Raw genomic sequence first — 27,598 nt, 5'->3', positions numbered from 1 at the left:
AACTCCACAACCCCTCCCCCCCACACACTTTGCCCTACTGAGGATAGAAGCCAAAGCCCTACAGATAAATATACTAAGCATTGGACTATATAAACAGTCACTGATGCTTGTTTATTTTTAATCTGAACACAAATCAATGTGATCTTTCAACTTTTGGACAGGTTCACAGCAGGAACCATGATATATTAGCATTATAATAAGATTTCGGATCCCAGCCTGATTATCAGTTTTCTAGGAGTAAGACAAACTTAGGGCATTTAGCCTGGGCCTATGAAGTCATGTTCAGAAACATGCTACCAATCTAAATCAGCTGGTTTGGAAAGAAGCAAGAAAGAAATACTAAAGTAAAGGTCATCAGATGAAAACGTAGTTAAATATGTGTGCATTCCCAGAACTTCTGATGTTAAACAATAAGACATACACTAGGGAAAGAGGCAGAGAACTGTGCTTGTTTTTATGACTTGTTGATGTCTGCGGGGTTTTCTCCTCGGGCCTCAGAATAATGTACAACATTGCCAACAGCATTCAGTACATTCAGAACACGATCGTTTCGGCTGGAACTGACGGAAGGCCATGCTTGGGACAGTACTGAGGACGGCTGTCCATCAGACAAGGGGGTAAGCCAGGTTCCGCGAGTGACGAGTGGAGCAGGGCCGTCTTAAGTAACATGGTTTATGTAAGTGTGTGATCTAATGGTCCCACTGGAAGTGGGTCAGATAGGAGCTGGGACAACCTGGGCCCTTTATGACCCCAGTGACACCTTACGGTAATTTTCCTTCACATCCCTGAGAAGGTGGCCCTGTGATGGAACACCACCAGGATTCAGTTCAGTCTGCTGTACTCCCCACCCTTCCCTTGATTCTAAAAGTTGTCCCCCTTTCATTTTAATATGCTAAACAACAGGACCCAGCATTTGACAGAGTTTGATAACTTTATGATTGGGACTAGGAAGAGAGATGGGATAAAGAAAAAACCCCTTCTCGCCTCTCACAGCTGTGATTCAGTTCTGACTCAAAAGGAAGTGTGCCACCTACTGAATCACAGAAACCGCTTCCTGTGGCTGTTTGGTTTACTCTGGAGGCACCAGGCCAGAGCCTGCCCTGCCCTGACCCCTGCCTAGCTCCCCAGAGCCAAGGCGTTCACAGCTTGAGATGGTTTGGCCTGGGACTCTTGAGAACATTGCATATTGAATTACATGTGTTTCGTTTCCTAGCAAGGAGGCTTTAGCAACATAAAAATGAGCGTGTGTTATTTGCAAACCTCTGAATCATTACTCAACCTGAATTTCCCTAACTTTTTGCAAGGTATGTATTCTGGATGACCACTCTAAAAGATCTGAATGTACAATGGCTCGGTGTTTCCTGCTGGCAGCTTGGGCGGTGTAGGATGGCCCTAGGTCCACAAGGCTTCACGGGAAGCCTCTCATCAGTGAAGCAACACTGATTTGTTCTCATTTGTTCCCGTGTTTTGAGCAAGTGCTCAGAAGTTGCCGTGTCCTCTGCTGCGTAGGGGAGAACACAGGACACAGAGTGGTGTGCGGGACCATACAGTATACAGAGTTGGATTCCATAATGTCAGCTGCAAATAGACTAAAGGTTTTTGTTGTTGGATCTCAGGTGGGTATAGAGATTCCACAGTGCCCCAGGAAATACATGGTCTGTCATGCAGTAAAGTTCCAGAAAGGCAGTTCTACGTGTCTGTCAACACCGCAAATCCTGGGGATCACTTCTGCAGGTAAAAGAGGTCTGCCCTTCAGAATGTACCAGACTCCCTGATGGCAGAGAACCGACCATTCTTCTGTCCTTCGCTGCTCCTCTGAGTAAAAGAAGAACTGCAAACCCCTGACGCAGTGAGTAACTTACCCATGTCAGCCAGCAGCTACGAGATTTCAGTACAACAGCACCCAGGATGCTGCTGGGCACCTACCTCCTGTCTGCCTACTTTGGCTATCTATCACCTGTGACTTGGCTTGTGCGTAATAAGGCCAGCCATTTCCTCGGGGTCTGACTGATAACCTCATGTTTAATGATGGAATTCTGTGACTACACTGTCTCCTCCTGTGCAAACTCATGCCTTTCTTTGGAATACTCATAGAAATCATTAAAATGGTCATAAACTGAAATGCCTCATCAAAAAGATTGTAAGTTCCATACAGAGTGTTTAACAGTTCAATATATGTGAGTAATATGTTTCCAAATGTGAAATGATAATATTTGGCATTGTCAGAAGTATATGTGGCCTACATCAGGTGAGTCTTTTTTTTTTTTGTCCTAAGGCTGCTTCAGCACATCTGATACGAAGGAGAGGACCCAACCCTCTGTCTTCTCAAGCCAGTTTAACACTGATACTCTCTGCTTCTCTTCACCTGTCAGTCACATCATTTGACTCAACAGACCACGTTTTAACTTGTGCTTTCAAAATCCAGGCATTCTAAACACTCTTTATTAAGTATTCATGGCAAGGATACAGGAAGATAAATTGGTTTGCAATAATCTTAGAAGCCTGACAATACTGAAACTTTCAGCTGTACGTGCAATTTTGTTAGCTTGTGTTTTAATTAATCACTCCAAGGATCTGTATCTAGGACACAACCTGACATATAGTAAATTTTGATAACTATTATTTATTTAATAAACCTTAGAGTTAACTCTCCAAATAACAAAAAACCCATTAGATTATTCTATTTTCTATGTTTTTATTTTAAACAATTCTTATGAAATAGTCACAAACATATAATCCAGAAAGAATACAATTTTCTGTCATTAATTTTTAAGGAGTTCTCATGTAGCCCAAGCTGGCCTTAAACTCACTATATGGCTGAATCTAATCACTAGGATTCCATGCATGTAGCAGCACACCTGATTTAATATGGTACCTAGGATGGATCCTGGAGCTTCGACCCTGCTAGACATGTACTCTACCTACTGAACTACATCCCTAGCCTCTAAATGTTTTATTATGTTACTTTTGGTTGGATGTCACAGCAAATTATATTGAACTCTTGACCAGCCTATTTTTTCCATTGGAATATTGGCTCGGATAAGAAATAACATCAAGGAAAAATTACTCTTTGGCAGGAAAAATGTCCTCTCTAAATTCTTGTGTGTTTTGTTTTGATTTTTCCTTAGTGACTGGAGGCCAGTTTCAATCCATGCCGGCACAGATTCCAAATTTTCAATCTGGTTTTCCTGACTACTGAGTGGGTGCCAAGAATGAGACAATGATACAAATCCCCACCAACACATTTAAATTCACATATACACACGCGTGTGCACGTAAACACACATGCAGAGATACACACACAGAGAGAAAAACACACACATGGAAACGCACAGACACACACATACACACAGAGATACACACACAGAGAGAAACACACACAGAAACACAGAGATAGCACACACAGAGAAACATACAGATGCATACAGATACACAAAGAGACACAGAGATACACACACAGAGAGAAACACACACAGAAACACAGAGATGACATACACAGAGAGAAATACACAGAGAAACATACACATACAGATACACAAAGAGATACACACAGACACTCATAGAGACACGGATATCTACAGACACACTAACAAAGATCCATAGATACACATATAGAGATACAAACAGCCATAGATACATACACAGATAGACAGAGACACACAGATATATAGGGACACACACACACACACAGATACCCATAGACACATACAGAGATATACACACACAGGCACACACTCAGATACATATGTGCACACCCATATGTTCCTTCTAACATTTACCCTCAAAATTGCTGAGTTTTAAACTTTCAGATGGAACAATTCGTTACATCCCTAGATGATTTTCATGCATTCTTCTCTGAAGTGATGGCCCATGTATCCCTAGACCCTATCAAAAACACTGTCTTGAAACTAGTCATTGAAGACAACTGAGGATGGAGGTTTCTGTCCAGCCTGGTCCCACAGCCGCTTTGCCCCAAATAAACACACAAAGACTTATATCAAGTATATAATGTTTGGCCGATATCTTGGGCTTCGTATTGGCTAGCTCTGTTTTAATTATTAACCCATTTCTATTAATCCATGTATTACCATGATGCTATGGCTTACCTGTAATCTGGCTGTTACTCCTTTGACAGAATGGCGTCTTTCTCTGCCTTCCTCTCCCCAACCTTCTCCTTGTCTGGTAGTCCAGCCTATGCTTTCTGCCTGGCTAATGGCCTTAGACTCACAGCAATCCTCCTGTGTCATCTTCCTAATGTTAGGGTTACAGGCATGAGCTACTAAGCCCTACTCTCTACTTTTCTTTCATTAGCACTTTGAAAATTGTAATGTTTGGGGAAAAGCAATGACTGTATTTATTAAAGAAACAATGATTTTGTATTGACCTAGAGAATAAAAAAGGAAGTAAATATTTTTGGCAATCTGAAGAGAATCACAAGTTTAGTGCAGTGGGTAGCAGTGCCTGGAGGATGCAGTGGGTAGCATTGCCTGGAGGATGCAGTAGGTAGCAGTGCCCGGAAGGATGCTGAGGTTAGCAGTGCCCTGGAGGATGCTGAGGACAGCAGTGCCTGGAGGATGCAGAGGACAGCAGTGCCTGGAGGATGCTGAGGACAGCAGTGCCTGGAGGATGCTGAGGACAGCAGTGCCTGGAGGATGCAGTGGGTAGCAGTGCCTGGAGGATGCTGAGGACAGCAATGCCCTGGAGGATGCAGAGGACAGCAGTGCCTGGAGGATGCTGAGGACAGCAGTGCCTGGAGGATGCTGAGGACAGCAATGCCCTGGAGGATGCAGAGGACAGCAGTGCCTGGAGGATGCTGAGGACAGCAGTGCCTGGAGGATGCTGAGGACAGCAGTGCCTGGAGGATGCAGTGGGTAGCAGTGCCCTGGAGGATGCAGAGGACAGCATTGCCTGGAGGATGCAGTGGGTAACAGTGCCCTGGAGGATGCAGAGGACAGCGGTGCCTGCAGGATACAGTGGGTAGCAGTGCCCTGGAGGATGCAGAGGACAGCAGTGCCCTGGAGGATGCAGAGGACAGCAGTGCCTGAAGGATGCAGTGGGTAGCAGTGCCTGGAGGATGCAGTGGGTAGCAGTGCCCTGGAGGATGCAGTGGGTAGCAGTGCCTGGAGGATGCTGAGGACAGCAGTGCCCTGGAGGAAAGGGTGTTTTGCTGGATAGCAAAAAGAACAGACATCCATATCTAGTACCTTGACCACCAAGGTTGGGTGAAGCCCAGCCGTGCAGTGACGCTTTGGGAGGTTTCTTCAGCTATTGACTCACACCTGCTGGATGTTTGCTACTTTGCTTCCTAAAGGTTAGCCCACTCTGTTTTCCATAATTCCCTAGATCCCAAGACAGTGGCAGCCAAGTCCCCCTCATTAACAGTGTTACTCACTTTGTGTGGTTTCTCTCATCTGCCCGGGAGAAGGGCACTTTCAAAGGCCCATTCAGTCAGACACTAATGGCATTTAAGGTCTTTTGTGCTCTTGGTAAAGAAGAGAGAATGTCTGAATAGGCTGATCTAATCACTCATCACTGAATGTTTGGTATGTGGGCCTAGTAACTTTTCTGATATTAGTTGACATTTGGTGAATTAGGTGCAAAGCCCTGTATGAGTGTGTGTGTGTGTGTGTGTCTCTTTCTCTCTGTGTGTGTGTGTGTGTGTGTACTCATGGATGTGCATGCTTGTGTGCATACTTGTGAAGGTCAGAGGTCAACCCCAGGCATGGGTCCTCTGGAGACATCTCTCTTGTTTTCTCAGACAGGATTTCTGGGTAGGACCTGGGGCTCCATTGTCAGGCTAGGCAAGCCCTAGGGATGCCCCGTCTCCGCCTCCCAGCTCTGGGCAAATGTGCAACCTTTCATGTGGGTGCTGTACCTCAGCCTGAGGTCCTCGCTCATGTACCACACTTACTTTACTGTCTGCAGCCCTTTAGTTGGTTTAGTTATGTTTGTTTGTCTTTTTGAAACAGGGCTTTGCGATGCATCTGGCCTGAAACTCCTGGAAATCCTCGGGCATCAACTTCCCAAGTCCTTGGATTAAAGGTGTGAGCTGCCATTTTGGCTGCAGTAGGCCATTTATTGGCACATGTTACCAGAAGTCTGGAGAAACGGCAGATCAGTGACACCACAGAGACCCAAGGTTCCCAGCACTCTTTGCTGTCTTGAAACTCAGTGTTGGGTACTTCCTAATGCGAATCCTGTCTGTAGTGTGGCTGCCAGCAGGTCACTGTTTCCGCTTCAGTGTAGGCAATGCTGTAGCAATCCCTCTACACACAGTGGAAAGAACTCCTTTTTGCTAGCCTGACTTTGGTCAGTTGCTTATGTCCACAGCAGTAGTTACGGGGTGGCGGGGCTTGTCTCCCTGAGTCTTGAGGATTAGCATTGTCACCCGTAACTCAGATGAATTAGAGTTTACTCCAGAGGCTGGACAATACTGGAACCACACTGCCAGCTACACAGGCTCAACGCGCAGGCTGAAATTTGGGAAGGCCCACTGCAGCGTACCTGTAGGAATACAGAAGTTGCAACTGAGCTGTAGGAAGAGGTAGGAGAGTGAATGGTTTGCGCAAGACCACAGGTGAACCTAGCCACCCTCCCATCTCAAGGTTCGTGATCTCCTGTGTGTTTGGGAGAGTTGACGAGGCCGTAAGGAGACACTCTACTCAGAGAGCCCACAACATCAACTGACAGAAAGAAATGTCATTTTATCAACTTTTTCTGTCCCCTCCTGCTGAAGGAGCAGATTTCTTTTTATTATTTTATTATTTTATTATTTTCTTATATACTAATCCCAGTTACCCCTCTCTTCCCTCCTCCTACTTGCCCCACCTTCCCCTACCCAGCCCCTGCACGCCTCATCAAGAGCAAGGCCTCCCATAGGGAGTCAACGGAGTCTTTTCTTCATCACCTTGCTGAGGCAGGACAAGGCCCTCCCTCCCTCCCTGTGCTAGGCTGAGCAAGGTATCTCTCTAGAGGAAATGGGTTCCCAAAACCCAGCTCACGCACTAGGGATCCATCCTGGTCTCACTGTCAGTGGCCACACAAACTGTCCAAGCCACTCACCGTCACCTGCATTCAGGGGGCCTAGTTTGGTCCTATTCAGGTTCCCCAGCTGTCAGTCAAGAATCCGTGGGCTCCCATTAGCTCGGATCGGCTGTTTCTGTGGGTTTCCCCATCGGGGTCTTGATCCCTTTGCTCATTTTATCACTCTTCCCTCTCTTCAGCTGGACTCCAGGAGCTCTGCCCAGTGCTTAGCTGTGGACCTCTGCATCTGCTTCCATCAGTTACTGGATGGAGGTTCTATGATGACAATCAGGGAGCCATCAATCTGATTCCAGGGGAAGGGCAGTACCTTCTCCACTATTGCTTTAAGGCTTACCTGGGATCATCCTTGCGGATTCCTGGGAATTTCCCTAGTTCCAAGTCTCTCACTAATCCCATAATGGTTCCCTCAATCAACATAATTATTTCCCTGTTCTCCCTCTCTGTGTGAAGGAGCAGGCTTTAAAGTGGAAATCATGAAGGGTTTTTCTCCAAGTTCCACTGCCCAAGTTTCTACTTGTTAGAAAAGCAGACTTCTGTAGGGCGCGGTGCCTTGGGCCTGCAAGCCTAGTGCTTATGCAGCTGAGACATGGGATTCCTGGGCAGTTCAAGGCCATTTCACCTATGTGCTGAGTTCCGGGATAGCCTGGACTATGGCTGGAGACCCTGCCCAACAAAATAAAGCAGAACGCGAGTGCTTGCTTCTACCCAGCCCTCTCAAATCACCTCAGGCGGTGAAGAATAATAGATACAAGAAAAGCCAGAGGTCAGCAGCCACCGGTCAAAGCACACTGATGACAGAGACACTTATTTGTTGGTACTTTTGAAGAAACAAGTCTGCTGACTTCCTTTCCTGTATTGACTCCCACCTCTAGGAGTTCACATCCAGGAAAATGGCAGAAAGGAAAACAAAGTTTTGTTTGTTTTTTAATCCAGAACCATACCAAAGGATCCATGCTCTAACATGATGCAGACCAACACTGATGGTTCTTTGAAAATGTCCAAGGGCTTGAATTTATTTCCAACAAGACTAATCTGAGGGTGCCTTATAGATTAGATAGGAAATGGAATGGGGAATGGTTATAGACTATAAAATGTCCCAGGAAACCTTGGAAGTGCCTATCACAATGCCATGCAGAGAAAGTTACATTGAGGCATGTCTTTAATAACTTGAAGACCTAATACCATTTCAGAAGATGATACTACATGAAGACTTCGTTTCTGATGCTGTGCTTACTGGCTGGTCCTCAACACCCCTTCCTTCTCCCTCCCCTCCAACTCTCAATCCCTCCCTCCTTCTCCTCTACTTCCCCTTCCTCTTATTCCCTTCTACTTACCTTGTTTTTTTATTAAAAAAAAAAGAAAAAGAAAAACTTGGACACAATGGCTTGTTTGGTACCACGGAAAATAAGGAGAAGCCAGGGAAACTGTAGATTCCACAGAGGAGTGTGACACACCCTGGTCAAGAGACAATGGATTAAAGAAACCTGAGGTCTGAAACTTCAGGCTAAAAGAGGTTTGCTAACACATTGAAGAAATGTGTACATATTACTAAAACCTATAAATCTATTTTTGCTTTTGTTTTTCTTGATTAGCATCTCCAAAAGAACTGAGCACCTATTAGTCACAGGGAAACATCTGTAAGATGTAGCAACTGGTGTCACCTTCTCTGTGCAGATCACAAGGTTCTTGGCAGTCGCTTCCATACCAGACCAGTGAGTATTGTTTTTCCTCTTTCCAGATGGATAAAGAGGAGCGAGCTGGAGATAAAGGCCTGCTTCAGTACCACACATCGCAGTCACCCATGAGAAACAATGGCTGCCAGTCTTCTCACCCTTCAGCAACAAAGAGCTTTCACGCTCTTGCTGTCAACAAGCGTTCTGGGAAGAGTACACTGGCTGAAAGGCACAAATGGTCCTCCCTCTGCACCACAGACTCTGCTTTCAAACTCAACCAAACCAAGACATCACGAAATGTATCTGTACTGAATATGTGCAGAAATTTACCCTCATTATTATGCTCCAAACAATATTCAGTAGTAACTGTTTCATGTCTCGGCTCTGACAATTAACCGGGAGCAGAAGGGAGGATGTGCCTACAGGACATGCAAGTACCTTAGTACTCATGCAGAAGTTCTGAGTGTCCACTGATTCGGGCATCACAGATGGACATCTGCTGATAGGTTCTGTACTCACAGAATCTGAGAGGTGTCCAGATGATCAGGAGTTCAAGGTCATCCTCAGTGTCACAATGAGTTCAAAGCCTGGGCTACATGAGATCTTGTCTCACAAGACAAAACAATTAAAAATCTGTCTGAAACTGAGGCGCTCACCCTACTAGCTCTAACCAGAAGAGACAGAATAAAAGCAATGTTTTGGGAAAGCATGGTCCAAAATAAAAGATATTAAACATAGCTAATTTTAAAAGGGATATTTTTACACACACAACAAAACAAAAACCAAATTGTTTTTCCTTAAGTGGTAATTTTTCTCTTTATTGTCATTCATTCCATAAAGTTATTGATTGATTATCTTCACTGTACCAAACATCAACATACTAGAAATAGAAAACAATAATTACAGCTAGAAATGTTTGTAATAACAGCTAGCTTAAAGGATGTTGATTATGATTGGTTAGGGTGATGAAATATCAAAGGCTGATGTGAACTAGCTTTATCTTTGTGGCCACATCCATTCCTACCACACAAATAATCTGTCCTGAAGTTCTTTTGGTACTCTTTGGCCTCCCCTTCTGCATAGTGAAGCTTCCACCAATGAGAATGGCCTTAAACTCACTCTTCTTATAAAAGCTGCAGGAGGTGACAGCGTTGTGACTGTTTTTTTCCCCCGAGACAGGGTTTCTCTGTGTAGCCTGTCCTGAATCTGTCCACCAGACTGGCCTCAAACGCAGAGATCCCCCTGCCTCTGTCTCTCAGTGCTGGGATTAAAGGCGTGCACCGCCGACACCTAGCCTTTTGCAGAAATCTTTTCTTAACAGTGCTTTTTTTCACTGCTTGCTGACATAGAAGGAAGACATGTAAAATAAAAGACATGGTATCTTAACATGGTTTTAAGGACAGCAGAAGTTGTCAGTTCTGCCTCTCCGTGCTATTTAGGGTGGAGTGAGACAATGTACCGAGAGTCCGTGTCTCCAGCCCGAAGAGGATCCTTGGGAGGCAGTCCTACTAAGAGGACTCCAATGCTAATGCCAGTTCCCACTGCTGAAGCACTCAGATGTGAGGAAATCTCCTGGGCCAACGGTGGGAGGGAAGTGTTGAGGCAGGGTGGAGTGATGCAATATTTCTTAGTGTTGGTGAGGTTTTGCAATTTGTTTTTCAGTCTGCTTGGACATCCAAAAGGGAAGACTCATGTGTCAACAAGCACATGAAGTAAAGCTTGAAATCCTGGGAACAGAGAGACAGAGTTTAAATGTGAGCTTACATTCCTGTTCATTTCCCTTGATGGGAAGTTGGCTGGAACTAAGATTCGGTCTTGAGAAATGCTAATTTTTCTCTGACGGTTTACTAGCTGGATTCCTACAAGCACTTAAGCACAAAGGGTGTCTAATCTAATAAGAAGACTTTGTTTTCTCCCCAGCCAAATTGGAAACAAGGGAAGGGAAGCTCAGACGTCCTCACTCGAAAGTGTTCGTCATGTATGTGGTCAGATGGAGTAGGGCTGACGTTTCGTCTACACTAAGCAAGTTAAAAGAAGACAAAGATTTGAAACAGCACTGAGAATAGGGTCAGCAGCATGACTCAGCAGGAGAAGGGACTCTCCTTCAAACCTGACAATAGTTACTTACCAGTTCCTACCTGGTGCAAGGAGAGAACCGTCCCTGCCAATTGTCCTAGGACCTTTTGATATGTGCATGCCAAGTAGACAGACGCAAAATGAGTTTTTTAAGATTTTATTTTTAATCATATATATGTACCTGCGTATGTGTGTGTGTGTGTGTGTGTGTGTGTGTGTGTGGTGTATGTGTGTGTGTGTGGTATATGTGTGATATGTGTGTGTGGTGTGTGGTGTGTGTGTGTGTGTTTGTGTGTGTAGTGGAGAATATGCCATACACCGCACGTTTTCTCAGAGACTAGAGGGGTCAGATTTTTTGCAGTGGGAGTTGTAGGTGGTTGTAAACTGTCTGTATAGTTGCTGGGAATGAAACTTTAGTTCTGTGGAAGACTAATGCATGATCTTACCAAGAGCCACCTATCCAGCTCCCTGTTTGTTTGTGTTTTTAAATTTTTAATGCTTAAAAAATATGAAGAATAAGCCGGGCGTTGGTGGCGCACGCCTTTAATCCCAGCACTCGGGAGGCAGAGGCAGGCGGATCTCTATGAGTTCGAGACCAGCCTGGACTACCAAGCGAGTTCCAGGACAGCCTCCAAAGCCACAGAGAAACCCTGTCTCGAAAAAAAACAAAAAACAAAAAACAAAAAACAAAATGTCGCACCTGCTGTGCGGCCTGCATCCAAGAATGTAGCGAGGTGGTCGGGATAGATGACACAGAGACCGGTCGGTTGCTTTAAGAAAACTTTATGTTTCCCAAGTCAGCTTAGGAGGAGACCCCAGTCCGCTTAGGAGAGCTCTCAGGAGAAGTCTCAGGAGAAGTCTCTCTCTGAAAAAGGAGCTTCCCTTTTTTAAGGACTTCTGCCATTCATCTACATACCATTCTTTCCTCCTGGCTGGTGGTCTAATCTCCGGCCCCAGAATCGGGGAGACACCACAGGTAAACAGGAAGAGGCATCTAGCCGTAGGAGGTGTGAAAGGCATGGTATTTCAGTGAGCAAGCCCTTATCTCAGCCCTATGAAGAGCTTTAAAGCACTGAATTGTTTTCAGTAAACATTACACAGATGCCTGCTCCCAGGCCAAAGGGGAAGTGGGTTTCTGCTCAAGGTCTGGTGTCCCCACAATTTACCTCTTTTTATTTTTAAATGAGGCACTCTTGTCTTATGTTAAGTAGGGTCACCCTCCCTGGCCCGTCTTTGGGGGACCTTGAACCCCTTTTTAATACATACTTATAGCCTTACTTGTTGGCTATCCTTTTAGATCTCTGAGTTTTCCTTTACTTTCCTGACCTCAGTGGATCAGGTGAAAGACTGGAGATTTTTTATTTTATTTCTTATTTTACCCTCCTTTTTTTTTAAACTGAGTTTCTCTCTATCCTTTTGGAGGCTGTCCTGGAACTCGCTCTATATACAAGGATGGCCTCCATCCTACCTACCTTTGTCTCTCGAGTGTTGGGATTAAAGGCATATGCCACCAACACCCGACTCTAAAGATCATAGTGAACATCCTTCCAATCTGGGACATTTAAGTCTCCCCCAGTAATGAACCATGGACTCGCACGTTCAATCCATTTTAAAAAGCCTTCCAAGGTTTTAGACTTTACTGTAGTCCCATGTCCTTTAAGTAACTTTTTAACTTGATACTGTAATTTGAGCTTCCCAGAACTATTCCCCATGGTTTCTTTTCTTTTTTTCCCCAATCTGTCCCTGGCCAGAAAAAGAGATGAACCGGCTCACTTACCTCGCTTTCATGATCTCGGTGGGACCTCCAATTGTCACACCTGCTGTGCGGCCTACATCCAAAAATGTAGCGAGGTGGTCGGGATAGATGACACAGAGACCGGTCGGTTGCTTTAAAAAAACTTTATGTTTCCCAAGTCAGCTTAGGAGGAGACCCCAGTCCGCTTAGGAGAGCTCTCAAAAAAAGTCTCAGGAGAAGTCTCTCTCTAAAAAAGGAGCTTCCCTTTTTAAGGACTTCTGCCATTCATCTACATACCATTCTTTCCTCCTGGCTGGTGGTCTAATCTCCGGCCCCAAAATCGGGGAGACACCACAGAAAAACAGGAAGAGGCATCTAGCCATAGGAGGTGTAAAAGACATGGTATTTCAGTGAACAAGCCCTTATCTCAGCCCTATGAAGAGCTTTAAAGCACTAAATTGTTTTCAGTAAACATTACACAGATGCCTGCTCCCAGGCCGAAGGGGAAGTGGGTTTCTGCTCAAGGTCTGGTGTCCCCACAAAAAAATATGAATAGAACACAGCTATCTAGAAACACCAACTTTAGAGGCAAGTCATTTCAACAAACTGCACACTTGGCTTGGTGTTAGATGACTGAAATTTGTCTCTTTGGCTGCCTTGTTTGGTGATAAACATCTACAATCCTGTCACTTGGGAGGCAGAGGCAGGAGGTGTCTGAATTTGAGGCCAGCCTAGGCTACAGAGTGAGCCCCTGCTAAAGAAAGAGCAGAAAGAATTTGTCTTTGTTGTACTTATTTAATAACCTTTAGAAGGTGTCTTAGTCAGGGTTTTCTATTGCTATGAAGAGACACCATGACCGCAGCAATGCTTACAAGGGAAAACATTTAACTGGCTTGAGGTTTCAGAGGCTTAGTCCATTATCATCAGAGCAAGATAAGGAGTGTGCAGGCAGACATGATGCTGGAAAAGGAGCTGAGAGCTCTACATCTCCATCCTCAGGCAACAGGAGGTGAACTGTGTCACTAGGCATAGCTTGAGCATAAGAGACCTCACAGCCCACCCCCACAGTGACATACTTCCCCCAACAAGGCCACACCTCCCAATAGTGCCCCTCCCTGTGGGGGTCCTTTTCTTTCAAACCACCATGGAGCATTAATTTTTCTTTGGCTCCTGGGTTCTTAATCTCACTTTATTGCTACTTTTGGGGACAAGGGTTTGAACTCTTCATCCTTCCGCTGCCTGTGTGGTGGGACTACAGACAGGCAAGTGCCATCCTGTCAGTGAAAGCAGTTGTTTGGGAGTTTGTGACAGTCGGAGACTGTATCCAGGGCCTGTGCATTACAGGAATGTCCATCCTCATGATTTAAAATGCGAGGCTATTTTTATTTTTTTCTATCTCTTGTGTGTATGTATGGTACGTAAGTGTGGGCAAACTCATGAACATGAGAGGACAACTTTTGGCACTTGGCAATATTTCCGCTGTGGGTTTGAGTGAACAAATTGAGTGCTGCTCAGGCAGCACTGAACTATCTCACTGACTCTGTTTCCTTTTGTTCCTCACATGTACATGTAGGGTGTGTGTGTGTGTGTGTGTGTGTGTGTGTCAATGATTCACCTTATACTCGGAGAGAGTCTCCCACTTGAGCCCAGAGCTAGTCTAACTAACCGGCTTGCTCTGGGTATCCCATGACTACTTCCTAAACATTGGAATCACAATCGATAGGCTTCCACTCCTACTCCTACACATGGATTCAGAGGACCCAACTGCAGTCCTCAAGTTACTTTACTTGACACAAGTCTCATGCAATCCAGGTTATCCTATACCCCATTATGTAGCTGAGGTGGTTTTGAACTTCTGATCCTCCAACTTTTGCCTTCCATCTGTTAGGATTAATGGCCAATAACAGGTCTTTATGCATGCTAGGCAAGAGCTCTAGTAACCAAGACTCATCAGCGTGTTTTTAAATGTAAAGTGACAATAATAGATTATATGAAAATAAAATGCAAATTTAGGATTTTATTGTCAGTTCCTGAAGCAAGCCTTTGAGATAATCTACACACTGTGCAGTCTTTCACTATGTATTTTGTCAATGTTCTTAGATTTACTATGTGTTTCCCTGTACTACATCGTGTTAATGGGAACCATAAACATGTTTATTTACTTTAAGTCACAGCCCATTCTGTATGGATCAAGAATCATTCACATCATTTTAAAGTCAATGCACTTGGCAGTTCTATGCAGAGAAAGAACATGATGATACTAGAATTGTGGTAATGATACAATGAATTTCATGTCAATAGAACTTCCGTGAAGATTTAAGCTTGTTAGAGTAAATCCGGAACTAAAAATAAAACTCTGCCTTCTCTAAATCTCCTCTAGTTTCTGAGGCCACTATTTTTAAAAGAATCTTACATGTATTTCTGCTATTTCACCTATAGCCGACTAGTCTAAATGATAATGCATTTTGCACAGTATAAAAGTCATGACCAAGCAAAAATTTAGGCAAAGGAAGCAATCTATTGGGATGAATGACATATTAGCAAGGTCTACACTGTAGGAGTTTGGTCTTTCATGTATCCTCTGGATCCAGAAGTAGGAGGCAGAGGTCTAGCGAGCCAGAAACTGCCTGGCAGCATCAACATCCTGGCTGTTGCTCCAGATAGGTTGCATTTTTTGGCTTTCACTCTGAACCAAAAGTTCAAGTGTGAAAACAAGGACTGAAGCCTCTCCTTTGCAGAGGCCAGGATGCCCCCAGTTCAGCCAGGAGTTAGTTAGAGGGTGGAGTGACCCAGCACTCCAGGAGTGGCACATGTCAGCAGGAAAGGTGCCAGGGCAGAGTCCCAACCACAGAACTGGGCTTGTCCCAAAGCCTTCCCTTCATTAATATGCCAGATTTCTGGCCAGCTGGGCAGAGGTCGGATTAAGATGTGATTTTCATGCTGCTGAGTCTGTTGGGTCAACTTGGGAAGGACACCCTGGGTAAGAGTCTGAGTGAAGCTAGGGAATACAGACCTTTCTCAGAGTACTGGGATGTATCGTTCCTCCCTCCCTCCCTCCCTCCCTCCCTCCCTCCCTCCCTCCCTCCCTCCCTCCCTCCCTCCCTCCCTTCCTCCCTCCCTCCCCTCTCTCTTTCTCTTTCTTCTTTCTTTTCTTCTCTGTCTCTCTCCCTTCCTTCCTTCCTTCCTTCCTTCCTTCCTTCCTTCCTTCCTTTTTCTTTTGTAAGACTTGCAAAGACCTCACAAAGACCCTTTGTTCGTTTTTTAAATTTTTTTTCCCTGAAGACCCAAATACTGCAGCAGGATTTCCCACACCCTACATCAGATGGAAGCAAATACCTCCAACCTACCTTCCAACATGATCTGTCTGTCCTCTTACAAGGCTGGCATTTGATGTTCTGTGTAGTGTCTCAGTGTTTTTAGAAATCACAGGAGGGTTGGGCTTGGGGTTAAGCTCTTGTACTGTGTCCCAACAGCACAGGCTGAAATCAGATGGAGTCACTCACACTGAAGTTCAGTGTCACCAAACTGCAAAGAATCCACTTATCTGATCTTCTGAGAAATCAGGTGTAGAAAGAAAACAGGAATTTCTTAACTAGGTAATTTCCAGTTGCCTCGATAATTAAGCTAATTCTTATACAAATGAAGTGATTTGAAGTAGCTTTTTGTTAAACAATTAGGGAAAGTAAGTTAAAATGACCCACTTGATGTTTACCTTTCTTTCTTTCTTTTGGGGGGGGGGAGGGGGCGGGAGAACAGGGTCTTGCCACGCAAGGGGTATGTGTCCTGGGTGCTGGGACATGTAACATGTACCACCTTGCCCAACCTTCTCTTTCTTCTTTGGATTTTGGTTTTCTTAGTTCCTCTCTGTTCCTACAATCTATCTGCTGTGCTGAGCTAAGCTCAACACCCTCCTCTACTTTATGGACTCAAGTGTTAGGCAGTCACAAGGTGGACAATCAAATCAATTAGATCATTAACTGTTAATCAGTCCTTTGACAGATGTCAAAGAGGGAAATAAAACTTCATTTCCCCATTCTCAGAGTCATGGAATGCATGAGTGGTCAGATGTGGGCTTCTCTAACTCATGGAGCGATTCCCTAGCACTCACCAACTGAGTGACCCCTCTGTGATGCAGGTCTACCCTGGAACTAGTTCCAATCCCTCAGGCGAAGGTCTTAAATTTGAGGATGTAACAAATCAAGGTTCTCGCAACCTGATGCTTACATTCAATAATTTGTTAGTATTGTTTACATATCTCAGGGAGCCAACCATTTCAATTCCATGCCTTACTATAAAGATTATAGACAAATAGCTAGATGGAGAGGCAAAGTGAGGCTGGTGGGGGAGGACACAGTCTCCACTTCCATTTTAGGGACAACCACCCAGGGCATCCTAGTTCCCTGGCCCAGAAGGGTCCCAAAACTTGCCTGATGGTCCCTCCTCCCACTTTAAAAGTTTTTATGTGTATGCATGTGTATATGTGTGCCTGCTACCGTCCGAGGCCAGAAGAGGGCGTTGAATCTTCTGGAACTGAAGCTGTAGATGGCTGAGAGCTGCTATGTGGGTGCTAAGAATAAAATTCGGGTCCTCTGGAAGAGCAGCCAGTGCTCTTAACCTCTGCACCATTTTTATAGGGCTTTCTACCTGCCACAGCTCACCCCGGTTCATGGCAGCTGAAGGGTGGGGGCTACAACTCTAACCCTCCAGTCTTGTGATCCATAGATCTTTCTTGTGTCTGGCACCAACCCTGGGGTCCCTATAGCCCTGTCTACGCTACCTCATTACCATGAATCCAAGTATTGTCCAAAAGGCACTGTGGTTGGTTGGTTGGTTGGTTGGTTGGTTGGTTGGTTGGTTGGTTTTGGGGGACAGGGTTTAGGAGTAAGTCTCGTTCAGCCAGGCTGACTTGCAATTCCTCCTGTAACTGAGATGACCTTGATTTCCTGACTCTGGGCCATGTGGGTTTGTGTCTGCACCTGAACATCCTACAGTGTTTAAAAGGAACACTGGGACTAAGAGCAGGATACAGCACATACTGTGAAAGGGAGGAGACACCAATGCTTAGAGTCCCATGGGTTTTAGGAGCCTCTTAATTAGGACCAGGGCAAAGAGCAAGTGTGCTTCATACCAGGGTAGTAGACTTGGGGAAGCAAGTACAAGTCTCGGAATGCAGAAATTGAATACAAAATCTATCTGCACCCACTGTCTACAGTTTCACTCTTGAGAGGTAATGACTGCCAACACTTTGATGACATGTTTTGCTGAACTTTTCTCAACTTTGCTGAAGGGATGCTGAAGGTGTGTGTGTGTGTGTGTGTGTGTGTGTGTTTTCTTTGCTTTGTACTTAAATGAAATATTTGTCACAATGTAAGTGCGGATTTTAATTGGAGGAGTAACTAGCTATAATCTGCCCTGTGCTGGGGTTCTGGGGTGACCTGCAGGTCTTGGACCACACAGAGAGGGTGTGACCACTTAAACTGCAGCCATGACACTAGGGTTTTTGTGTCCCACATCCTAAACAAGGTCCCACAACAGTCACCTGAAGATTCAATGGTTAAATTTCAGTAGAAATTAGAATTAAATTTTCCTATGGCTACTTTATAGTTTACATTTATATCACTATTAGCACAAATGGTAATTAGCCTTTTATGTAAAAAAAAGACAGCCTAATTAGTTGTTCACACACACAAAACAATGCTTTTTCACACATCTTAATTGCTTTTCTGCTAATGAAAGTGTAACTGCAAAACCTCAAAGTCTAGCATCCCCTCCCGTGCTAATTCCATTCCATTAGAGGCAACACACCCTGAGTGTTTGTGAAGTGTGAGTGCTAGACTTGAATTTACGAGGAAAGATGAGGTTAGTACACTGTCCCCACAGAAGACAATAATAAAACCAGTTCATACAAGATGCACCTCTCTCTGCAGAAACAAGAAGGTAACGACTTAAATTTTCCTTTCCTACATTTCTCCTGTGTGCCCATATCTGTCCAGAGAATGACAGCCAGGCACTCGGCAGCATTTCCGAGGCTAACTCGGAGAGGAGAAACTTGAAAGTCATCATTGCAAGAGAAAGAGGGCCTGCAAGCTGCCAAGACTAAGAACCCGAAGGGGACAGGGCACCTGGTTTTCTGTCACAGACCAGCCTTGGCAAAATGGCTCATTTCTCCAGCACTGAGGGAGATGAAGACTTCTCCAGTCTGAAGGACGGAAAGGTTCAAATGGAGTCTGTTTAGGCCTCCATGCTACCTGTTTCCAATCTTAACATTGAGAAAACTTCACCCAATGTTAAGACTGGATATGGGGAAGATAGGAGATTTGCCTCTGTTCTCAGAGAACAGTCTGAGGGGACACAGGTCAGAGAAATGTCACATGCAGCAAGGTGGTGCAACATCTAGGGATGAGAGATAATTTGAGGGGAGGTTCTGAGGGAGCTGTACCATAAGGTGAGTTCTTGTCATAATATAATTAATAACATTTTGTCTATTATTTAGAGATGAGACAGGTCTTGCTATCTTGCCTAGACTGGCTCCAACTCTTGCTCCTCTTGCCTCCACTTCCCTAATATCTGGAATTACAGACAAATGTTTCTGTACCTGAATAATACTACAGTTTTTAAAAGGGGCCTGGGGATGAGAGCAGCTAAGGCACCCAAAGGAGCCTGTGGGAGCAGGAGACAGAATGTGTGGCCCTGACAGATACATCTATAACATACAGACGGGGCATCGACATCAAGACATCTGCAGTACCAATTAGACCAGCAGGGATCAAAAGCAGAGCGAGCCTGGTCCCCTGATGCCCGCTGGGCTCCAAGAAGATTCATGTTCAATCTCATTAACACCCTCCATCTTCTGACTCCCCTTCTTCCTCTTTCTCTCCCTTTTCCTTGGTAGCAAGAGAAGATAGAAAAGAATAACCCAAAGGAAAAATTATCCAAAAGAGAATTGAGATCTGGATAAAACACAACTCTTTACTGGCAGTGGAGGCTGGGCTCGTGAGCTGGCTTAAGTAAAATCAATGACAGAGAAAGCAAGCCACAGCCCTGCACGTCTTTACGTGGGTATTTTTTGTTCACTGTGATATGCACAGACACCATGCATGACTGAATGAGTGTCGTGTCTGTGTGCTTTTCATAGTATGACAGGCCTGAGAGGCAGACAGACCTGGACTTAAATCATGGCTCATCCCGGTCACAGCTGGATGACCCTGGGCAACTTCCTCAGCCTGAGGCTCTGTAAACTAAGAACAGCAGTGTTGTGAATATCGTCATGATTAAACGAGATATAAAACCATTGAGCATTTAGTAAATACTATTTACCATCATCAACACCAGCATGGTCATCATAATTATTAAATAATAAGCTATTCTTACCATTGTGTGTGTGAATTTTGACTGTCTGAATTTTTTAAAGATGTATTTATTTATTATGTACAATGTTCTGACTGTATGTATGCCTGCAGGCCAGAAGAGGGCACCGGATCTCACTATGGATGGTTATGAGCCACCATGTGGTTGCTGGGAACTGAATTCAGGATCTCTGAAGAGCAACCAGTGCTCTTAACAACTGAACCATCTCTCCAGCTCGACTGTCTGAATTTCTTATTGGTAAAATTACTTGTTGTATGTATGCATGCCACATCTAGCTCCTATTGCTGTTTGGAGGCTAAGGGGATGTTTGTGCAGAGGGTTGTCAGTGTTGCTATTTAATGTGAACCTCTGTGTGTGTGTGTGTGTGTGTGTGTTATGGTTTAATATTTTTTATGAAAGTGTATTTTTATTATTTTCCTACATGACATCATAACCAGTACACCATTTGCATTTTCTCAGCTGACAAATAAGATCCAAACTCTCCTTGATGCTCCGCAAATCAAGAACAGTCACCTGTCTCTGGGAGGATTCAGTTTCTTACGACGTCTGTGATACTGTCCTTGCGGGTACCAGTGGTGCTCTGTAGTGAAGAACACCTTGCTGAGCTGATCTATCATGGTTCCTCGCTCAAGCTGGGCACTTTTTACTCCTAATTTGCTTTTTAGCACTTGTTCATGTGTTTTATTATTATGCAAAATATCTGGTTGAGGGATAGGTTTGGTATGTTCGTACGGGATGTCCACAGAAGGGTGGTAGCAGACTATCGTCCTGCCGTCAGATGTCAAAGCGAGCTCTACCTTGCAGTTGTAGTCATCTGGAAGAGAAGAATATGTAGATTTACAACACACACTAGACAAAGCTCCACTTTGGATTGGAAATAAATGTTTCCAGATAGCTCTGCTTGCTGACACCCATTTTACTGCTGTAGCCATGATCTTCATCAGGTGATTTGAAAAAAGATATTGTGAGGAGAAATGGCTTCTAAAATCTGTTTCTAGGCACACAGATTTTCATTCCGCGGGCCCGCCATCTTGCTTCTTAATATTGTTGATATGATAAAACTCTTTGACTAAATAGAACTCATAGGAGAACAAGTTTATTTCGTCTCATAGGTGACAGTTCACCACAGACAGAAGTCAGAGCAGGGACTTGAGGCAGGAACCATAGAGGAGTTAGTACTTGGTAGCTGGCTTTCAGGCTCATGCTTAGCTGGAATTCTTACACAACCCAGGACTGTTGGCTTAGAGAATGGTGCCACCCACGATTGGCTGGGCCCTTCTACATCAGTAACAAAGAAGACAGTCAGTTCACTCCAGATACATCCATGGAGTAATCGGAGCTGGACAATCCCTCAGTCGAGACTCCTTTCTCAGGTGACTCTAGGCTGTGTCAAACTAAAGCAAACTGGGAAAACATTTCTGCAACATATTAGGTTTGGGGAACAAGGCATCACACTGTAGCCCAAGCTGCCTTCATTCAAATCCAGGCACACCTTCTGCATTTGATGAGATTACAGACACGAACCACTGTCCCTGCCTATATTTTGATTTTATGTATGCTCATTTGTTTACTGTTGAGAATGTGCTCTCGGAAAGAGTTATGTATTTCTGGATTTGAGGAAAGTCAAAGCGAAGTTCCTCATGATCCAGGGTAGAAATTTGCATCTTGAGTGAAGAAATCAGGTTCCCCAGGCATCGTCCCTCACTTAGGTGGAAGGGTGGACAGCAGCCCAAAGGCTCACGGGGGCAGAGGCTTTCCCTTTGCAGATGCCCTTGGAGGCACAGCATGCTGGAGTCTTACCCTATTACTCACTGAAGAGCTCTGCTTGAAGCTCCTGTAGAAGAACAGATCATCAAGTATGTTTACTATGGAGCATCCATCTTCTTTTCTTAACTTTAATTAGTTAATTTGGGGAAGGTGGATTGAGACAGTGTTGCTATGTAGTTCGGGCTGCCTTCAAACTTACTATTTTTGTCTCAACTTCCAAAGTGTTAGAATTTACTGCTATGTGCCACGATCTAGGCTGAAGACATTCCTGTCACAGTGAGCAACTGTTTACTGTGGTAGTAGTCCCTATCAACAGCGAATTCTCTGGGGCTTCCTTCTGCTCCAAGTGACTCACAAAAACTTCTTGTCCAAGAATCTCTCACCTCTTATTCAAGAGTGGCGGGACAGGCCGGGGGCATGGTGGCACTTGGATGGAAGAGGTAGGCAGATCTCTGGCAGTTGATCAGCCTGGTCTACATAGTTCAGTCTAAGCAGGGCTACATAGAGAGATTGTATAAAAACAATGGCTGTTCAATCTTATTTCCATCCTCACACCATCAAAATGCAAAGCCTATAGGAGTGCCAGACCCTGGGTAATAAAATCTAATCGTTATCCCTCGTGGTCTTGCTGTGTTTGGCAGCAGAGGCATTAAAGTTGGCCTTGTTTCTGGGTGCCTCAATAAAGCACGTAATCTTTTGATACAGTTAATTCACTAAACTGGGAGAATAATGGATGATATTGTGCGAGTCTGCCTCAAGAGGTATTGTAGCAAGGTGAGGATCTCATTGGAGGAACAAAGTCCATGCAAATATGTATCATTAACCGGCCCTGGCTTCAGTCACACGGTGAATGGTTTATTGTTCAAATACAGCCCTTCCCATATTAATGCAACCTGTAGCTAACAACATACTAGCAGTGGATATTCTAAATTTCTTCAAGATTATTGTTAGATTCATTTTGATCTCTTGAATTTTCATTCCTAGATCTTGAAAGTTATCTTCCTATTCCATTAGAAGGTAGGTTTTCCCCCAGGGAAACATTTAGCTAGAGGAGTGCCTGTCTTGACTCCATGAGGAAGCATGAATGTACCTGGCCAGATGTCAGTAAATTAGGACTGCCCTAATTCACACAGATGTCTCCTAGATAAGTACCTTGCTAAGAAGAAAAGTCATGTGCAGAGCAACATTTAGCAACTATTCCAGTAGGCACACTGTGTCCACGCAGCTGTTACAACACCCTGCAGCATGAGCTGACAGCCTATCCAAAACTTCCAGGGTTCTTCAGAACTCATTTGGAAGCACAGATTGAGTAAATCACCTGGACTCAGAATAATGGAATTGTGTGTACCTGTGAAATAAATGTGCAGTCACAAATGACCATCTTCAACACTGAGACAACTTAGACATTTGAAGACATGGGAAAGATTTGTTTTATATTACTTAACTTTCTTTGGCATCCAGGAAATTGCTAAGGATACTGAAAACAAGTGTTTGTCTACTGATGAATACCAGCTGTAGACTCTGGTCTGGCTGTGGAAAATCCCAGAGGAGATCTAGGAATATCTTAGTTGGTTAGGGACAAATAAAGATTAGGTCAGCACCACCATCATCTTTTGGTGACACCCTCTCTCCCTTTGATGGCTTCTTGCTCACTCAGGCCTTCAGGGTCGTTCATTACCTTAGTGGTTTGAGGTTTGTTTGATTCAACAATGCACTCAGTGAGGATGATTCTGGGACAGTCAAAGATTGTCCTACTGTGCCCTGGAACTCCTCTCTTGACTTTGTTTCCTAAAGTAGAAAAGAAATTCTGGAAGGGAGGAGTCTAGGCTGCTCTTACATATATTTCATGGGCTATTCCTTTCTCCTTCCCCAAGGAATATTCAGCGAAAATTCAAATAATAATTTAAACTTAGGGCAGGAGCCATGTTTATTGTTTCCTGGGTACAGATGTTATGAGCTGCCATTATTCCTTGTTGATTTGGTTAACAGGGGAGGGTGTAAATTACATCCTACTACTTTTTCCAACAAACTGCCTACAAAGGCTGGCTAGCTCGAGGACCAAAAAGGATTAAACGGAGCCTAGGAGTGGCGTACTGCTTGCCTACTGGCTCAAGTATGTTAACGCTCCAGTCCTGCAGATAATGCTGACAGGAAAAATTGTTTAAAAAGGAAGAAGCTGGGACATGGAGAGTGGATGTATTTTACTAGTCGTATATGGAGTGAGATCCATTAGGTTTGGCCTCCCAGAGAAGAGAGGGCTTTACCTGTGCATTGAGATGGAGCTGTGTTCACAGAGAGGAGAGGGCTTTACCTGTGCATTGAGATCGAGCTGTGTTCACAGAGAGGAGAGGGTCAAATCACATGTCATGCGGCTACTTAAATAGAAGTCCAGAAGGAGAAGCAAGCACCAGGAAGGTTCTGAGACCTGAAATTGAAAATGCGGAGACTACTGAACAGGCTTATGAAGGAAATATATGAAAATCATTACAGCAAATAATTTAACACATAAAATGCACTCCTGTTCAGTTCTTAGCAGGACTGAAATAATTCTCAAAGCAATTGTTTCTTTTTGGGGCGGGGAGGAGAGTTGTTTGTTTCTTTTCTCTCTCTTTTTTTTTTTTTTTTTGAGACAGGGTTTCTCTATATTGTTTTGGAGACTCTCCTGGAGCTCTGTAGACCAGGCTGGCCTCAAACTCAGAGATCAGCCTGCCTCTGCCTCCTGTGTTCTGGAATTAAAGGCATGAACTGCTACTGTCGAGCTGCAGTTGCTCTCTTTTTGGGAAACATTTAAAAGGTATTACTGTGACCCGGAGTGTGTTCTCCCTGTTAACTAGAACTGGTGGTTTTTGCTTTGGATTAAACTTCCATACTATTCCCTGATAGATCAAGCCCATTACTGCTAAGTGTCACATACTGGAATGTTAAGGGAACAGATAACACCGAACAGACAAGTTTTTCCTGGAAAAAAGGAGATCCATAGCCATGAACTGGAAAGGACCAGGACAACCAAATCATGGTAATAAGGAAGTCCCCTTTGCTACGCCCTTACTAGAAGAATCGCTTGCAGTAACCTGACTGAAGTTATCAGTCTGCCTTCATTCCATCCTGTTTCCTTCTTCCTGCCAAAACCCCAGCTGACCTAGGCCTAGTCAAGCACACTTTGTTTAATTCTAGAATCTCAAAGAAAAGACGACTAGAACTTTAAAGTGCATTGATTGTGATTTTTCCTTTTAACCCGAAATGTGTGTGTTGACTACCCCACCGACCCCCACGCACCACTGGTCTTGCACAAGCTACAGGTCCCTTGTGCACACAGCAAAAGAGCCTGCACCTGCAGGGTGATCAAAGAGGCTTTGGAATGAGATCTTTCTTATCATTCCTCTTGACCTTGGACTGCTGCTTCTCCACCTGGGTGACGCTGTCTGCTGTCGGGATTACCCAGTCTGTGGTATTTGCTATGGCCCATGCTGACGAAGACAAGCACATGTTACAGTATTCCAAAAGACTACCTCTCCCATGAGCTGCTGGAGAAGCTGATGGGAGATTGGCCATTGACCTCGGTCTCCAGTTAAGCTCCTCAGCCTCACACCTGGAAAGAAGCAAGCTCCTGACTCGGGGATAAAGAGTTGCTACACATCCAGGAGCTGATCTCTAACACAAAGGGCAAAGGTGATACTCTCTCTTCTGGGACTGCCCTGCTCCTCCATCCCAAGCTCTCTGTAAGGATGCAAGAAGGGGGCTCGTGCTCCATCACAATGCATAGTCACTTCTCCAGCTAGCCCAGGGCCAGCAGCAATCTCCTGGTTTAGAGTCTCTTTACTTGATTCTGTCTGATAATGGAGGAATACATGCCCAGATGCTTTAGAATGCAGCCAAGAGTCTGCCCGAGGTCACTTAACCACCATGTTTGTGATAGAGATCCCCAAAGCCCTTATCACCCCAAGTAAGATTCCTATGTTTTACCACTTGACCAGCTGCTTCATGGCATTCAACACTAGCGACAAGATAAAACTTATTGGATGATTTTTACAAATGTGCCTGGCATTGCGCTCAGCATCTCTAGTCCCCCTCACTGAATGCTGTCTACAAATTGATGAACCACTGATAACTGTCTCCATTTTTCAGATGGGAAAATAGACTTAGATAAGCTGAGAAACGTCCCAAGGTCACACTTTAAAGTGAATGCAGGCTTCAAACTCACCCCCAAAGCATTACAATATAAATGTGGATTAAATAAGAATAATCACTTACCCAGAACACCAGCTGACAAATATAATTAGTTGTATTTTAAATATTCTATTCAACGTTCTCAAAATTTCCGAGGCTAACTAACCTAACATGTTAAATGTCTTGTCATCAGTAGTTGAAACATCACATTCCATTTTTCAGCTCTCCCATCTCTCACAGTTTCATCTTCTTCCTCCCTCCCTCCTTCCCTTTTGAGTTTGGAGTCTTTGACTTCCTTTTAAAAAATCGAGAAGTTATGCCTACACATAGCCTGGAGAGCCAATGCAACCTCGAAGTTCTTCCCTGCAGGAAAAGCATTCGGAGCAGAAGGCTGCTCCTCGGTTGTGCGTTGTCTCACAGGCACACGGAGATCCACAAGGACAGATAGAACACTCCGGAATCTGCAGAACAATTGGCAACAGTTGGCACGGGTTCTTAAAGACCTAGTGTGATTGTTTTAAAAATCAGCTCAAAGGTGTCCCTAGAGAGTTATTACTTGGCCTGTCACCGGGTTTCTTACTGACCAGCAGCACTGAACCATGCGATACCCACTGTTGGCTCTCCACCCAGCATCACCAAAACCATCACCGTCACGCTTGGCACAATCCTGACAGGATGCTAGAGGGCCGAATACCCAGTGTGCCGCCAGGCTTCTCTGTAAGGAATCACTGTCAAATACGTCTCCAGCTTCTGGAATCCTTTATTAGAAAGTGGCTGAACAAAGAGCAAAGATTTGCTTTCTTTAACACGGCGAATCAGATCCTACAGACTTTCCATGGTTACCCAATGTTCAGGGCTTCCACCGCGGCCACATTAATTCAGCCTCAAAGTCGTGGGATGATTCGACGCATCATTTGCAACACATGGTTTTGTTTTACTATCTCATTCTTCTGATGACTCCTTTAAAAAAAAAATGGCAGCTATATATAAAAAAAAAAGTCACTCCCCTGCCAGAAAAATGGGTGCCGGGTTATTAAAAATGTAAACCCGCGCAAAAACAAAGCAAAAACCCACCAAAACAAAACAAAACAAAACAAAAAACCGCCAGAGCAAGTGGAATCTCAGATCTAAGGAAACAACAGCGGGTAAAAGCGTCAGCCTAAGCCCTGGAAACGGGGGTCACGTGGGGCCTTCCCGGGCCTTGGATCCTGGACGTCACCGGGTCCCGGCAGCCGCGGAGCCGGCGCTGGCGGCCGCACGTAGCTCTTGTCTGACTCAGCGCTGAGTCACCGCTCTCCGGACTCGGTGCTCGCCCTGCGTCGCTGCCGAGGGCTGCGGGGTCCGTGCGCGCCGGTGGGTGCGGAGCCCTCAGTGCATCGCAGACCGGTCGCTTCCCGGAGCAGACAGCTTTTGAAGCCGGACCAAACCCAGCATTAACTGCCTGCGTGGCTTCCTTTGCTTTTAAGGACTAACTGATCTAGGGATCAAATTGTCCCAACGGAAGCTAGTGGGAACAGATCCCCGACTTTGTCCTTGAACAGTGAATGACTTTGAGACGACTTCCTTTCGGGATTTTACTTCTGCTGTTCCAAACCTCTGTCTCCCCCTCCCCTCCCCCGTTTCATAGTTTATCTTTCAGAATGTTTGATAACTAATCTTGTCACAAACCCACAAACGTGGTGACGCAAGTCAGGTTGGAATCTGGCATGGTGTGCAGGCAGTGACTTACTGTAAAAGCCAGAGCCTCCATGGCCACATCCTATCTGTC

The 27,598-nt window shown here is 44.7% G+C and overlaps 1 protein-coding gene and 2 long non-coding RNA genes across 14 annotated transcripts; 2 read left to right on the top strand and 1 right to left on the bottom strand.

The window, feature by feature from the left end:
• The first annotated feature begins 424 nt into the window (after window positions 1-424).
• Window positions 425-3,373, top strand: LOC121133128. 2 transcript variants are annotated; one of them, XR_005869869.1, is made up of 3 exons: window positions 425-1,304; window positions 1,617-2,140; window positions 2,276-3,373. It is a non-coding gene; the product is annotated as an uncharacterized LOC121133128 (long non-coding RNA). The 2 variants fall into 2 exon arrangements; XR_005869870.1 differs by having other exon boundaries at window positions 444-1,304; window positions 1,617-1,849.
• Window positions 3,374-3,469: 96 nt separating this feature from the next.
• LOC110339485 lies at window positions 3,470-10,103 on the top strand. 3 transcript variants are annotated; one of them, XR_005869868.1, is made up of 3 exons: window positions 3,470-5,311; window positions 5,970-6,042; window positions 8,783-10,103. It is a non-coding gene; the product is annotated as an uncharacterized LOC110339485 (long non-coding RNA). The 3 variants fall into 3 exon arrangements; XR_002381556.2 differs by having other exon boundaries at window positions 5,970-6,139; XR_002381554.2 differs by having other exon boundaries at window positions 5,970-6,544.
• Window positions 10,104-20,282: 10,179 nt separating this feature from the next.
• LOC110339481 (39S ribosomal protein L42, mitochondrial-like) lies at window positions 20,283-27,352 on the bottom strand. Of its 9 annotated transcripts, none has more exons than XM_040729054.1 (4): window positions 26,415-27,299; window positions 25,915-26,291; window positions 23,975-24,088; window positions 20,283-21,730 (listed from the first exon to the last, which is right to left on the bottom strand). In XM_040729054.1, the coding sequence occupies exon 4, from the start codon at window positions 20,835-20,837 to the stop codon at window positions 20,406-20,408; it is 432 nt and encodes a 143-aa protein (XP_040584988.1). In that variant the 5' UTR covers window positions 20,838-21,730; window positions 23,975-24,088; window positions 25,915-26,291; window positions 26,415-27,299; the 3' UTR covers window positions 20,283-20,405. The 9 variants fall into 9 exon arrangements, 5 of the variants coding, with proteins under 5 accessions (XP_040584988.1, XP_040584989.1, XP_040584990.1 ...); XM_040729055.1 differs by having other exon boundaries at window positions 26,443-27,299; XM_040729056.1 differs by having other exon boundaries at window positions 26,525-27,299.
• Window positions 27,353-27,598: the final 246 nt, after the last annotated feature.

The sequence above is a fragment of the Mesocricetus auratus genome, unplaced genomic scaffold, assembly GCF_017639785.1.
Source record: "Mesocricetus auratus isolate SY011 unplaced genomic scaffold, BCM_Maur_2.0 Super-Scaffold_100020, whole genome shotgun sequence".
NCBI classification, from domain to species: Eukaryota; Metazoa; Chordata; class Mammalia; order Rodentia; family Cricetidae; genus Mesocricetus; species Mesocricetus auratus.
The sequence above is the reverse complement of the archived record's forward strand: the minus strand, read 5'-3'. Positions and strand labels throughout refer to the sequence as shown.

Coding starts and splice junctions, on each gene's coding strand:
- LOC110339481 (XM_040729053.1), bottom strand. CDS start 20,837: ATGAAGATCATGGCTACAGCAGTAAAATGGGTGTCAGCAAGCAGAGCT.